General features: G+C 46.2%; 1 protein-coding gene across 1 annotated transcript in view; it reads left to right on the forward strand.

Annotated features, from left to right (window-relative positions):
- Entpd4 (ectonucleoside triphosphate diphosphohydrolase 4) overlaps positions 1-3,888 on the forward strand; it is a 73,634-nt gene extending 69,746 nt beyond the window's left edge. The window contains exons 11-13 of the mRNA XM_029541345.1: positions 753-838; positions 1,526-1,687; positions 2,695-3,888. Of these exons, the coding sequence (XP_029397205.1) occupies positions 753-838; positions 1,526-1,687; positions 2,695-2,914 (468 nt within the window). The 3' untranslated portion in view covers positions 2,915-3,888. The remainder of the gene's footprint in view (positions 1-752; positions 839-1,525; positions 1,688-2,694) is intronic.
- The last annotated feature ends 11,860 nt before the right edge of the window (positions 3,889-15,748 follow it).

The raw sequence follows: 15,748 nt of genomic DNA on the forward strand, positions 1-15,748 counted from the left end.
CATGTCACTCTGAAGCTTTCATGCAGTCACCTTGCTGTACTATTTAAAGTCTTCAGCCATTTCACAGGCTGAATTCCACTGGTGTCAGCCTGTTACCCTGGCTCAGAGTCCTCTCAGCATGGTGAGCAGCATGGCCTCACACTGTGAACCCCCCAACGCCCCCCCTCTTTCTCTCTCTCTCTCTCTCTCTCTCTCTCTCTCTCTCTCTCTCTCTCTCCTGGGTGTCTCCATTCCTGATGTCTTTCCTTGCCTCAGGCCAAGTGCATCCCCTGGTGCTCCCTGTCACAGCATTTCTCTCAGCACCAGCTTCCCACCGAGTAGAGAGGTGAGGAGTCCTGCTGGGAGGTCAGTGCCTTCAGGAGGACAGTGTTAGTGGGTGTGAGCAGTCACCCCAAGTGACTTCTCTGTCACTGTCCTCCCCCGTGCTAAGTCTGCTCCAAACCCAAGGGCGCAGTTTGAACAGGCCAAAACCAGTTTCACTTTGGCAGAGCTTATTCTGGTGCTGTGTCGATGGGAGAACTAAACGGTTTGGGGAGGTTGGTGGTGGGAGGATTTTCGTAAACAGCAAGCACAGTTTGTGGTCTCCAGGGACTCACGGAGCCCAGGCTCAAGTTGACTACACAGACATTGCTCTGCGCGTGTGTTTCCTGTGCTTGTTATGAATATGAACTTGGTAAGACGTTTGTAAGTGGAAAGGCTGTTTTAATAAGCTTTAATAAGGGATGATTTATTTGGGGTGAAACTGTTTCCAGGATTACTGTGCAACAAAGTGGTCGATCCTGCGGGAACGCTTTGACCGAGGACTCTATGCCTCTCATGCCGACCTCCATCGACTAAAGTAAGTAGTGGACACTCGAGTCCTAATCTGTCGGGTAACCCTCCTTATCAGCTGTCCTTCTGTACCCTCAGCCTCTTTCAAGTGGGACATGTTTTTCTTATGGGCTTTCTGCTCAGTTTTGAAATCTTTGCACAGAAATTCCCCTTTATCCCTGTTTGCTCTGAACATCAGAGTTGTATGGAATGCTGCCCCTTTCAGTTTCCCTGTTCCCACAGCCTGACTCCCCAGGACATTAATGATATGGTTTATAAGATCCCTTTGTTTGACACTTGGGCAGTGACAGAGCCTTATCGTTTATTACTATTATTTATCACATACTTAGTCCAGCACTTCGTAAAGGGGGAGGGGCTCTAATAAACATCGAGGCTAGGCGGAAAGAACCCTCCTGCCTTTTCCTTCTTCATAAAGAGGCTGGGGTCTCCAGGAGGTGGAACGTGGCAGCGTTTGCTCAGTAAGTGATGGCGTGCTGAAGGCATGTGGAGGGTAGCATCCCACAGAAGCCATTCAGAGATGCTGTTTCAGGCTAGTCAGTTCTGACGGGTAAACTGCCCTCTGTGTAGGGCTACAGCCTGAGCTCAATAATCACATAGCAGCCACATGTGCTGCCTTCTCAGAGCTGGCCTGCTGCAAGCTGGGGACAGTCTGTCTGGTGCCTGGCCGACCTGTGCCTGTGCGTGGCGTCCGTAGGTATCAGTGTTTCAAATCAGCCTGGATGTTCGAGGTGTTCCACAGAGGCTTCTCCTTTCCTGTCACCTACAAAAACCTGAAGACGGCCTTGCAGGTGTACGACAAGGAAGTGCAGTGGACCCTGGGGGCCATCCTTTACCGGACCCGCTTCCTGCCCTTGAGGTAGGCTTGGGAGAGGCACAGGCGTGGTTCTCTGAAGCACGCTGCCTCCTGGTGGCTGTATTCTGTGGATGCGGCAGAGCTGTGAGGCTAGCCAGACTAACTAACTTGAGTTAGTTGACTTTGGTTAGTTAACTTGGGTCTTCTCCATCTCCCTCCCCAGGGGCTTCCTTTTCTCCCACAACATAACAACTCTCTGTGCTGCCACCCTGTGTCCCATTTGTCTGTCCCTAACCCCCGCAGAAGGGTCCATTTAGTGGTGATCCTTATGGCTCCAGGCTCCTTCTGTGATAGTACAGTGTCTAGGATTGCAAAAGAAACCGTTGGATTGAAGCACATTTGTGACACTGTGGTAGCAGACAGACTTGTGATATAGGAGTACATCTTTATGAACGCACTGTCTTGCAATGTCTGGTAGCAGAACCACCATGTCTGTTCCTTTGGCATGGTGATAACTGACAGCTGAGGCGTCGGCCTTCATAGTGGGCCCAAAGCATCAGTCATCCTCCTTAGCCCCAAAGTGTCACTAATACTTTTAAGACTGTGTCATTGTCTGTGTAGATTCATGACCAAAGGAGATACTAGATTCCAGTCCACACTTGGTCACATAAAGACATACAGCTTTCTTTATTCAAGTTCGAAGACCTAGCTCAAATGACCACATTTAAAACTTTATTTATCTACTATTTTAAGTTGAGTCAGCTCCAAAAATTCTGTTTAGGAGCTGTTACTTATTACACAAAGTTCCACATGAATGTGTTGGCCCCATTAACTTCCTTGTAAGAAGAAAACCCTGGTACCTACATTTATCAAGTGTGTGTTGATGAAATGGTAACACTAGGGTTTTAAGCACATGCTTCCACATGTCATTGTCTGAATGTTAACAACATAGTTGACAGGGAACCCACTTGAGGCTTGCCGTCCCCTGGTCTGAATGTAAGGAAAGCCAGGAACAGCAGACCCTGCCTGGCACCTTCTCACTGTCCTTTCTGTTTGTCTCTGTGCCACAGAGACATCCGGCAGGAGGTGTTCCGAGCTGGCCACGCACACTGGCGGGGCGTGTCCTTCGTCTACAACCACTATCTGTTCTCCGGTTGCTTCCTGGTCGTCCTTCTGTCCATCCTCCTCTACTTGCTGCGGCTGCGGCGCATCCACCGCAGGGCGCCCCGCACTGGCTCTCTGTGGATGGAGGAAGGCCTGCCCTCCCAGAAGGGCCCTGGGCCCTTGTGACAGACACTGCGTCAGCCTGAAGAAGACTCTACAGGAAAAGCCATTTTCACCTCAGGGTTTCTTGTATGCTCAGACGGTTTTGTTTGCCCCTTTCCTTTCTGTTACAAAAACCCTCTGATTGTAAACCCTGCTGTCTAGAGGTACTACCATTGTGAACACAGCTTTAACCGGAGGAGTGGGAACAGGGAGTTCACTCTGCCGCACATCAGTAAGGTTGGTAGGACATGCTGCACTTTCAGCACACGCACTTGGATGCATGTGCAAGGGGACAGCGGCAGGTTCCCAGCAGTGTGGGTGGCACTTCAGAGTGTCCTGGGACAGAACCAAGCCGTGAGTTATACCCTCTTTGCTCTCCAGACACCTCACTTAGAAGGGAGGCGTTTGGTTTTATTTGCTGCTCAGGTCTGTCACCATCGGTGTTTTCTTGACAGATTTAAGACTTAAGTCTTTCATAGGAAAAATTGACAAGATGGTGGCACAGGGAGGTGACACTGAAGAGTGATGAGAGCTGCAGGCGAGCCGTGCCCTGCTGCAGGCGAGCACACATCTGTAAAGCAGCCGTGCTTGCCCTGTGCTCCGGATCTCTGTGGCCCTCTCAGCCGTGCTTGCCCTCTCAGAGTGGCCTTGGGGTTTGTTTGAGTGTTCATTTGTTTTGTTTGTTTGTTTTTAAACCAGAAAGTTTTTAAAGTTCCCCCGGTTCAGTGGTCTGAGAGAGAGCCAAGTGTGCCCTGCAGGCGCCCAGCGCCTCGGAGCCGAAGGTCTGTGCGGTTGAGCTGCTCCAGGCTCTTCCTCTTCCGAGCTGCCACCCCACTCTTCAGATCTCTTCAGTTTTTCTTCAGGACACCCCACACATTGCTTGACAGTCCTTGTTGTCACGCTGTGGTTGCAGCTGTCGTTGGCAATGCCACTGTAAGCCCACACCGTGGAAGAGCCTGAATTTAAAATAAGAAATAAACGCACACGTTGAAAACAAACTTGACATTTTAAGCAGAAACCTGAAAAGGACAACCAGGGACATGTGAGGCTGGTGGGAGCTTCACTCATTCATTTGTTCATTCATTCGTTCGTTCATTTGCTCGTTTGTTTTTATGCTGTTGATTTAGGTGAGAAATGTGGGGGATCCCTGTACATGGGGTTGTTTTGTTTTGGTAGTGGTGGTGATGCACACCCTTCCTACGTCCAGAACACCTAAGTGGGAGTAGTTGGCAGTAGATGGGTATTTGGAGAACCTTCAGCTGCTTATTTAAAACTGAGAGAGAGAAGAACGGTGACTCTAAAGCCCTGTCACCCTTAGAGAAAAGGTGTGGTCCATGTCACATCAACCACTTAAAGACTTCACATTTATGAAAGAAACCCAAGTTCCTCATCTCTTCAATGTGACTGTTGTAGATGAAAGACACCAGTGGAGGATAGGGGCATGGCATTAGCCTCTGTACGGATCATGCTCCAGGGGACATGTAATGGAATAAATATTCTGTAAATTTGAGAGGGTTAGTTTCTGAAGCCACCAGCAGCTTTAATCCTGCCACAGGTGAGCCAGTCATTGGAGTCCTAGCTGTCACTATGCTGGCATATTTCCCTTGAATTTCTGAGCCAGTATGTGTATATATCTCTCTGTGTGTCTCTCTCTGTCTCTGTCTTTCTCCCTCTCCCTCTCCCTCTCCTCCCCCCCCTCTCTCTCTCTCTGTGTATGTGTGTGTGTGTGTATGTGTGTGTGTGTCCTGTGACCTGTCTGTGGCCTTGACGATGAAGAGGAAGGGTGGTGTTAGACTTTTTTTGCACCTCTCTCCTGATGCCAGGCAGGAGGAATGGTGATGCCCATAATCTGAAAATGCGTAAACACCACCTTGCGTTTGGGGCATCTGCCTTCACAGCCAAGACAAGGAAAAGCCAGTATAAGAACCTGCTGAAACCTGCCTTCTTTAAGATGTCCTTCCTCTACTTTAGATAGAGAAGATGCTGGTCTGGTCCTGCTCTTGCAGTTTGGGGACAGAATGGGAACAAGCAGGCACTAGGCTTTCAGTCTGTAACAGGATCCCTGCTGCAAAGACAAACCTTAATCTTCAAAGTGTTCCCCTGACTAGGGTGCCCAGGGCCACACTGCACTGCCTGTGATTATCTGATAGCTTCTGAAGCAAGACCTCATAACCACTGCAGAGCTTAGCCTTTGAGCTAAGAACATTATTTCCAGCTTCTGAAAGGATTGTTTTAGCAGGACTTAACATGCACACTCTTAATCCCTTGTGAGGCAGGGACAAGCAGATCTCTGTGCGTTCAAGGCCAGCCTGATCTACATAGGAAGTGCCCAGCCAGTACCATCGTAAGGGAAAAAATTTGTTTTTTTTTTAAATAGAAAAAAAAAGTTAAGCAAAGTGGCACACGCTTGCAATCCCAGCCTGGGGAGGCTGAGGCAAAAGCATAAAGATTTCAAGGCAGGTTGCAATCTAATCCATACGACAAACACCCAGAGGCTGACTTCCTGGCTTATAAGATCTGAAATATTTACAAATGTCCCTTTATAGAAAAATTTGCTGGCCGTTGTTGTGTTGGCTTCCTGTTACTACAACAAATTCTGAGACAATCAGCTTACAAAGAGAAAGGTTTCCTTTATCACAGTTTCAGAGGTGTCCTGTGGTTCTTGGCCCTGTTTGGGTCCAGTGCTAAGACAGCACAGTATGGCAAGAGCAAGGGCTAGCACAGAGCCACTGCTTCTCAGCCAAGAGCAAGGGGTGGGGGACACACTCCCCTTTAGGTACACACCCTAGTGACCTGAGAACATCCTGCTTAAGCCCCATCTTACAATTCCTCTGTCTCCCCTAACACAGAGTCAGGGGCCTAGCCTCTAACACAGAAGCCCACAGGGTCATTGCAGGTTCAAACACTGCCTGTGAGAAGGATCTGCTGCCACAAGGCAGACAAGTTGCAGCGTTGTCACTCAGCAAGCTGCTGTTCGAGCTACTGTTCCGTCCCCAGATGTGAAGTAACCACATGTCAATCTTAAAACATCTGCTTAAGACATTTCGATTTGCATGTCGATGACTTCCAAGGTCCGTTTTGCCTGTTGTTTGGTTTTGTTTTATTTTGTTTTGTTTTTCCAAATCAGGAAATCTATGCTTCCCCAGATTTTAAGAACAACTACAAAAACCCATTAGGAAGCTCACACAGTGCTGAGGGGGTTCAGAGTCAGAGGAATCCCTGCTCAGAGGGGGCCTGCAGCTTCTCATTGCTGTTGATACCATGTAGAAGGCCACCCTGTGCTCTGAAGATGGTCACGAGTGAGAGATAGCCAAGGATAAAGCTGCTTTGGGACAGGGATTCCTGTCACCCACGAGCTGGCCAGGAAGCCAGAGAGCTGCACCTCTGGAATAGAAAGAAGATGTTGGCCTGGGAGGTTGCTAGGAAGATTTGTCAAATGAGCACATCCTGCATCAACTCCTGACCAAGAGACAGCAGTGAATTAATTCACACTCACTCTACGCTATTCCCAGTGGCTGCATTCTAAACCACCCGGGGCTATTCTTGGATTTTGGGTACTTGATAGGAAAAGGAAGACCTAGATTCGCACCCTGCGGGCTGTGCACATTTCATACCTAAACCTCTGGCTTTAGCTGAGCTCCCACCTCAGGCATAGGTGATGGAGAAGCTGGCGGCTTAAGGCCGGTGTCATTGGTCTCCGCCTGGCCACCCTAAGGCAGGTCACTGTCCACTGTTACCAACCCCGGCGCACTGCAGTGTAAGCAGCCTTACACAGACACTCATTTTGACCCAAGTCTATATGGAATAGTGTTCCTTATGAGAAGCATGTGTCAGCAAGATACCTAAAAGGCAAGTGCCAAGCTTTAAAAAGGACACCATCTCCACTCGGGAGTCCTGTGTGATAATGTGCAAAGCAGCAAAATTGCCGCTACTTAAAGCATTTCTCGTACTTCAGTGTTCCGTTTTCTCCAGTATTGAGTTTCCCTCTAGGTCGGTGGTTCTCAACCTTCCTGATGTTGCGACCCTTGATACAGTTCCTCATGTGGTGAACCCCCCTACCATAAAAGTCATTTTATGGTTTCATAACTAATTTTGCTACTGTTATGGACCATAATGTAAATATCTGATATGGATATAGTCTTAGGCGAGCCCTATGGAAAGGTCATTCTGGGGGTCGGGACCACAGGTTGAAAAACACTGCTCTACGTGGTGCACACTGTGAACAGCCCAGGAGAGTGCTTTGTGCCTGAGATGGTTTACAGTTCGGGATTACAAAACTAAGGGAGCACCTTTAAATGTTTTGTTGTTGTTGTTTTTTATTGATAGATTTCTTTTAAACTAAGAATTGTTGTTTTGGGAAGCACGCGTGTGTCTACTTTCCAGGTTAGGCAGCCTGCTGTCGCACATTTTGGCACAGATGGTTGCTGAAAATAAATGTCATCCAGGGAGCCAGAGCCCCTGTGTGCTTTTTCTCCTTGTGATTTAAATAGACTCCCTGATGACATCTGAATCTTGTTAGAATGACTGGCTGAATTCGAGTCAGCAAACTAAGCTGCATCTACACACTTGGTTTTGTTATGTTGAACTTGCAGCAAGAAGAAACTGAGAGTTGTGGGCACCATGTCCTATAGCACAGAAACCAGGAACTTCCCAAGGAACAAGACTTACCAGCACGCACTGTTAGGGGCCTAACTGAGGCAGTTGCTTATCAGGTCACTGTGGTCTGGAGAGGATTCAAGTGGTGAAGCTCTTGCAGTGCAGGCTTGAGGAGCTGAGTTTGAAATCCCCACCCCAACCCGTGTGAAAAGCCACCCGCTGTGGCACATGCTTGTACTTCTAGCACGGCCCACAGAGACAGGGAGATCCCTGGAGCTTGATGGCCAGCCAGCCCAGCTTGGTAAGAGATTCCAGCTCAAAAACCAAGGTAGACAGCATCTGAGAACAACACAGGAGTTGATCCCGGCCCTGCCCACACATGGCCACATGGGCACATTCACACACAGGAGTAAGGTTTCCATTTTGAAGTTCCTTTTTACGTATAGATAAGAAAAAGAAATAACTGGGGACTTGAGAGGTGACTCAGTAGATAAGAGTGTTTGCTGCTTTTGCAAAGCATTTGAGTTCACTTCCCAGCACCCACAATTGTCTATAACTCCAGGGAATCTCATGACCTCCATGGGCACTGCATACATGTGACAATGTGGCACACACACACACACACGTAGACAAAAAAATTCTTAATTTTTTAAAAGATTTATTTTATATATGTGAGTAAGTACACTGTCACTGTCTTCAAACACACAAGAAGATGGCATCAAATCCCATTACAGATGGTTGTGAACTAACATGTGGTTGCTGGGAATTGAACTCAGGACCTCTGAAAGAGCAGTCAGTGCTCTTAACTGCTGAGCCATCTCTCCGGCCCCCATAACTTTTTTTTAATAATTGTATTGTCAATAAAAATCAAAATGGAATAGCATTGGTTTGGGCACTTCACATGGCATTGGTAGGCCATGGTTCACTAGATCTAAGCCACTTGAGAGTGAACCTCTGAACTGAGCAACAGTTATCTGAAACATGGTTAACTTGGGCTGGCCAGTACAACAGACCTCATCCACCAAGCTGCATAGATACCAAGATAGCTAACCCCCAAAACCTTTTCTACAGGACAGCTTGGCTTTTTCCCAAATCAATCATAATTTCCAACAAGTAGTGTGGTTTCCAGTTTTCCTGTCAGCAAAGCTATCCATATAGCCACCATTTTGGAAAGTCTCAGATCCAATTTTCAAGACTGTGTCTTTCGCATTGCAAGCCTGATTAGCCTCAAATTAATTTTTTAATGTGTTCTTGACTGGGTTGATTTTGCTCTCGGTCACTCTCCATAGATAGTAGCAGCACATACCTTTCTGGCTCCTTGTTTGGAGCCAACCTTTGCCATATTATTTCTAAGAAATGCCCAGTGGGCTCTTGCTGTTCCCTTGAGTTTGCTTATGGCAGTATGAACTCCACCTTAAGCCAGTTTGAAGTTCCAAGTGTTCTGGTGCACTTTCTGTTGCTGTGAAAGACACGATGACCAAAAGCAACTTTGGAGAGGAAAGAATTTATTTTAGCATACACCTCCAGGTCACAGTCCAACTCTGAAGGAAGTCAGGGGAAGAACTGAAGCAGAACCATTGGAGAAATGCTGCTTACTGACTGACTTGCTTCCTGGCTCATGCTCGGCTGGCTTTTGCATGCAGCCCAGCACCACCTGCCCAGAGATGTTGCAACTCACAGTGGGCTGAGCCTTTCACAGCAAGACAATCACTCTTTCACAGACATGGCCACATGGGCCAATCTAATCAAGACAATTCTTTCATAGCAATTGTCTCATCACAAGTGACAAGAAAAACTTAACAGGGCACTAAGCTTAAAGGCTTTACTTTTAGAAAATTTCTAATCTCATTACTATTGCTAACATGGATGCAAAATACCACTGTGCTGGTTGCGTTGGGTTGCGAGCCCAGCCTTTCACAGTGGAGCCATCTCTCCAGCCCACTGCTTGATTTCAAAGGTCAACTTGCCACAACTGAGAATCCCCAAGAGAGAGTATCAGCTGTGGAATTGCCTAGATCAGGCTGGCATGTCTATGGGAATTTGTCTTGATTGTTGGTTGATGTAGTGACATCCAGCCCACTGTGGGTGGCACCATTCCCTAGCTTTGGCTATAACGCAGTATAAAAGAAGAGAAAGCTAGCCGAGAACAAGAGCAAGCAGAAGGTATAGGGTGCATCACCCTCTCTGCTCTGAGCTGTCACTGTGATGTGACTATCTCCTTAAGTGCTTTCCTTGTTTGCCCTCAATGGCAAACTTGTAACCTAGAAGTGCAAGCCAAATCAGCTCTTACCTTCCCCAAAGGTGCTTTTTGTAGGTTGTTTATCACAACAGAACTGACACTAGAACAATCACTTTTGCCTTGAGTTCGTTGTGAGCTAAATATGAATAGCTATGGCCTAAGAGCATGGGTCTGTGTTACTCTGGATGATATATTTCATTGAGGAGATGATCATATGACCTTTTATAGTCAGAGAACAAAATTTATAAGTCAACTCATTTGCCCCAAATGTTGGTAGTAACAGTAACAGTTGAATCTTTCAGGGGAGGTTTTCCTGTTCTGCTATAACCTGCCCGTTATTGTTAATCCAGAGACTCAAGAGAGAGGAAAAACCAGTTCTACAATTTCGAGCCAAATTTAAAGCAGGCTTTAATTAAACACTAGCCAAGGCCACCACTGGGTTCCCAGGGAGTAGCCACAGGTCACATTTTGCAGGGGCTTAAAAAGGCAAAAACCCACAACTGATTGCTTTTCCCACCATGCTCAATCAGGGGCAAGCATACATCCTGACATTTCCTGCCTACATAGCCCTCACCCACATGTGATCAAGCACATTCAGTGTAGACATGTGATCAAGCACATCCGGTATAGATGGGTCAAACAGTTTAGCGGAGTGAAAACATGTGACTTGTTATTTCCCAAGAACGACAGCCCCCCAGCATTCCAGGAAGTTACCTTGTCCTTAAGCAAGGGCATCTGGGGCTCCGAGGCTAACTCTGCTCAGTGTGCTAAGGTTAACAGTGTGTTCCCACAGTTGTACCCAATAGTCACAAAGATGTGGAAGATGGTAGTAAGTGGCTAGTGAGAAGACTAAAGAGTTCAGGATAATCTCACCTTTTAATCTGCAACATTCCACCTATTCATAATCAGAAAGCCGTAGTCTGTCTGACCGATCTTCACAGCACATGTGGCTTCTTCAGAGAACTTCAGTTCCAACCACCAACTGCCAGAAAAGATCAAATTAGAAGCTAAACCCCTTTCAGCCGTTCTTAGAATATATAAACAGGTTTTCTTGAAGGCGGAGGATAGGTCTGAGCCATACTTTAATATAGACATAAAGACAGATGGCAAGAGAAGATGGCTGGCTGATGGGAACTGCAAGGGGAAAAAAAAAAAAAAAAGCCCAAGGCATTTGTTTGAAAGGCTGTGAGAGAAAAAAAGGCATGGGGAAATGAGAGTAGAGAGAATATAGCCTAACGCAGGGTGCCTAACCATTGCGGGGAAGAAGAGTATAAAATTGTGAAAACAGACAGCCTGCTAGAGACGGAGCTAAATACAGGTCTTAGTGCTTAAAGCAAATAACTGAAATCAGCTGGGTGCTGCATGCCTTACTTAGCACTTAGGAGGCAGCAGCAGGTGAATCTCTGTGAGTTCAAGTCCAGCCTGGTTTACGGAGTGAGTTCCAGAACAGCCAGGACTACACAGAGAAAACCTGTCTTAAAAACAAAAACAAAACTAACAAACAAACAAAAATCAAAAAGATAAATACCGGGTTAGGTAGAAGGGAAGCACCAGACTCAACTCAAAAGCTTAACAATGTTAACAGATCACAAAACACTGTCTTGGTTTTGTTTTGTTTGGTTTTGTTTTGTTTTTTTTTTGGGGGGGGGGTGGGATTTTTTTTTTTGCTTGTTTTAAATAATTTTGCATTTGTCCCATGAGTTTAGATTGCACTTTGCCTGTTTTTATTGCTTCATTGTTTAGTTTGGTTTTCTAGATCATGAAATGTAATAGTTCGCATGGAGGGTAGAGAGTTGTGGCCAAGGAGCAGAGAAGTTCCTGCCAGACCTGCAAATATATCTTCTTTCAGAAAGGTTACCAGAAGACAAAGGGACCCCCTGCTAACCCCCAAATACCACTTGGAAGATCCATTCAGTTTAGAAACATAATACCACAGAGAGTTTTTGCCAGCCCACCATGTCTGGGGCTGAAGGTCTCAACCCTCTGCCTGCCTCCTCTTCGCAGAGGAAGAATGTGTTGGCATGCTTTCAGTGCCTATTAAAATATCCATTAGGAATGGCTGAGACCTGCTGCGGGGCCACTCTCATCTTTGATCTCCACCCCTTACCCCCATCCTGATAGGTAGGGGGATCTTCCTAGGCCCCAGACTTCACAGTCACTTGAACACTTCTATCAACAGCTTGGATCTGTAACATGTAAGAGACTGAAACAAAAACAAACAAACCAAAAAGTCAGACCTTGGAGATTTCCACCCAGAGAAAAGTCCAGAAAGCTCTTTATAGAATATAGTGTTGACAGGTTTCAAAGACATACTCTTCGTTTAAACGATAAACTCAGCTAAATGGAGGGTGAAGGAGGGCCTTCCTTCCTGTCAGCCACTCATCTGAGAAATGTCCTAGGTATCGAGTTTCAGTGGGAGACCAGAATTCTAGTGACCCTGATTGACAGGAAGGAGACACACTGGTGTGTGATAAAGTTTCCGAGAGACCAAGGGTGCACCTTTGGAGTTCTTGGCAGAGGGTGATGTTTATTGAATTATTACATTTGTAATACATTGGCTTATGTGAATGTGCTCATACCACAGAATACATGCGGAGGTCAGAGGACAGCTTAAAGGAGTTGGTTCTTTCCTTCTACCATGTAGGTCTCAGGCATGGAACTCAAGGCACCATGATGCTGCCATTCCTGGGCTCCATCATCAACACTGAAAACCAAGACCCGCCCCTGCCTACAACTATGCTGGGTTATTATTTAGAGGAATGTCCATTTTTTTTTATATTGAGCAAACTATAAAAACACGGAATAAGTATTTTAGGGACCGCTGAACTGTGTGCTTTTTCTTGCCGAGTCATATCACCAGCCATTATAGTATTAGATCTACAAAGTTCCAGCTCTCTCTGGGGTGAACCATGGAATTCTTACAGCCAACAGTAAACAGATTACCCTCCCTGTCTTTGCCTTGCTTTATCATGTACAGGACTTGAACTCTAGGAACCAGACTTGGCATTTTCTTTTCTTAAAGAGTTCGTCTTCTCTACCCATATTTTAAAACCAAAACAAATTAAAAATAAATATAAAATAATTCAGACTCTTAAAATCGTTTTATTCTGGTTATGGTAGCACAGAGGATTTTCTGAAACATCCAGCCATTTTTCTGCTTTGACTTGAGTATGTTCCTCAAAGTTCATACACTAGAAACTTAATCCCCAACTAAAATGCAATTCTTGATATTCTGCATGACCAAAGGCTCAGAAAAATATAATTCTAGGAAAGAAGAAACTCAGAACTTTTGAGATGGTCCCCACAATATTTACTGTGTGTTTTTATAATTTGCTCAGTATAAAAAGGTGTATATTCTCCTAAATAATAAGCCAGCATAGTTGTAGGATGGGGAGGGGTCATGGTTTTGCTTTGGTTTCACTGAAGAATGGAGCCCAGGAAAGCCAGACAAGCACTCTCCCAAGATGCCACAAGGCCACCTCAACACAGTCCGTAGCACTCAAATGGTCTGATGCATCCCAGCGTGCTTTACAGAAGAACTGACTTTATCCTTGTGACTCCGGTTTGTGGGTTACAACTCCAGTTCTAAGCTGTTTGCTATCACCTGAACTATGGGTTCCAGAAACACTTTACCTAAAGAACAATTTCTAAACCTCCAGTTGTTAACATTTTGAAAAGAAAGCCTTTCTTTATACTGCCTTCCTCCCATGTACTATAGGACAGTCTCTTGTGCACGCCCATTCCCCTGTGTGAGGGACCAAAGCACGTTAACCAGGGATGATTCAAGAGAAAGAATCCTCCAAGGACTGAGTCTGAAGAAGGAAAATTGGGCCTGTGAGATGGCTCAGTGGGGAAGGGCGATTGCAGTTCAAGCTTGAGGAGCCAGCCACCAGAGTTTGCTCCTCAGAATCCATGTGAGGTGAATAGAGAGAACTGATTCCATGTCTACTGACCTCCATGTGCCGTGGTATAAACGCATGCACATATTTTCTCCACACTCGGCAATAATAATAAGGGGAGACGTGAAGATCAGATGGTTCTAATAAAAACAGGAAGCACAGCCCTAGTGATCAAAGGTGGGTACGGGGCAGGAGGGGGTGGGGGATGGAGGAGGCGGGCAGGGGGGTGGGGGATGGAGGAGGCAGGGGAGGCCGGTCAGGGGGGAGGTGTGTTATGTAGTCCTTCCACTAGGTGGAGCTATGAAACATCTTGACCCCAGAGTCTTGTGTTCAGATCATGGTATTTCTCTCTAACAAGGACTCCTGTTAACATAAGCTCGAAAAACTTAATTCAGATCAAGTGACTGACTGGCCAAAAAAAAAAAAAAAACCAGAAAACAAAAAACAACTTGAATCAGCTCTGAAATTGTACTTGAAGAGCTGCCATAGAAACATCCTGTAAGACCCTGTACAACACAAATTCCCACACTTACCTGAGAGATAATATTTTAGATATTGTCTTAGTTAGAGATGGTATTCCTGCACAAAACATCATGACCAAGTTAGGGAGGAAAGGGTTTATTCAGCTTACACTTCCATATGGCTGTTCATCACCAAAGGAAGTCAGGACCGGAACTTGGAGGCAGGAGCTGATGCAGAGGCCATGGAGGGATGCTGCTTACTGGCTTGCTTCCTCTGGCTTGCTCAGCTTGCTTTCTTACAGAACCCAGGACTACCAGCCCAGGGATGGCACCACCCACAGTGGGCCCTCCCCGCTTGATCACTAATTGAGAAAATGCCTTACAGCTGGATCTCATGGAGGCATTTCCTCAAGGGAGGCTCCTTTCTCTGTGATACCTCCAACTTGTGTCAAGTTGACAAACAAAACCAGCCAGTACAGATATATTGAGTTAAATAAAAAAATATATTTAGTGGGGTGATCAAATGAAGACAAATTTTAAACTACATTAACTAATGGTGTTTTTTCTTCAAGTTGACAAACCAAAACCTTAGTTCCAATTGACCTAAAGTAAAATTGCCATGCATTTTCACATTTGTTGTTTCTTCGAAAGTGACTTGAGTCAATCTTTGAGACAAATAATCTCCTGGTCCTAATAAAAAATGAAACTACTCATACCTTTTGATGGATCTTGCCTCTCCCAGAACTCTCCTAAACAGGTGAAAACAAGCCAGGTGTGGCAGGTGCACTCCTCTGGCCAGCCTAGAGTAGATACCTAATGACCCTGTCAAAAGAGAGGAAGTGGGGAGAGGGAAAAGGGGGTGAGAAGGAGAGGGGTGGTCCACTGCAAGGTAGAAAGCTTTCTGAACAAGCACAAGGTAGCCAGACACAGAACTACATCCTTCCAGACATGGGTGAGCTCAAGCTGTAAAGCAAGCCCAACAGTTATCATCCTTCTCATATTTGAGGTATAGAGTTGACATTTCAGTGAAGCCCATGACTAGTGAAGGAAGAGCTGGGACTTAAACCTGGGCAATGTCACCACAGCAAACCATCTCAGGAGCTGCAAAGAACTGCCTGGAAATGGCCAAAATGGAATGGTCTGAGCACGGGGTCTCCAATGGAGGAGTTAGGGGAAGGACTGAAGGAGCCGAAGGGGTTTGCAACCCCATGGGAAGAACAACACTATCAACCAACCAGACCCTTCACCCAGAGCTCCCAGGGACTAAACCACCAACCAAAGAGTACACATGGAGGGACCCATGGCTCCAGCCACAAATGCAGCAGAGGATGGCCTAGTCAGGCATCAATGGCAGGAGAGGCCCTTGGTCCTGTGAAGGATCAATGCCCCAGTGTAGGGGAATGCCAGGGCAGGGAGGCAGGAGTGGATGGGTATGTGGGTGGGTGGGGGAGCACCTTCATAGAAGCAGGAAGATGGGGGATGGGATAGGAGGTTTGTGGAGGGGGAACTGGAAAAGAGGATAACATTTGAAATGTAAATAAAGAAAATATCCAATAAAAAAGAATGGTCTGTGGGTGTTGACCCCTCGTGTGCTATTTGGAAGTCTCTCTCTCTCTCTCTCTCTCTCTCTCTCTCTCTCTCTCTCTCTCTCTCTCTCTCTCTC

This window comes from Mus pahari, chromosome 8 (assembly GCF_900095145.1).
Source record: "Mus pahari chromosome 8, PAHARI_EIJ_v1.1, whole genome shotgun sequence".
Lineage (NCBI taxonomy): Eukaryota > Metazoa > Chordata > Mammalia > Rodentia > Muridae > Mus > Mus pahari.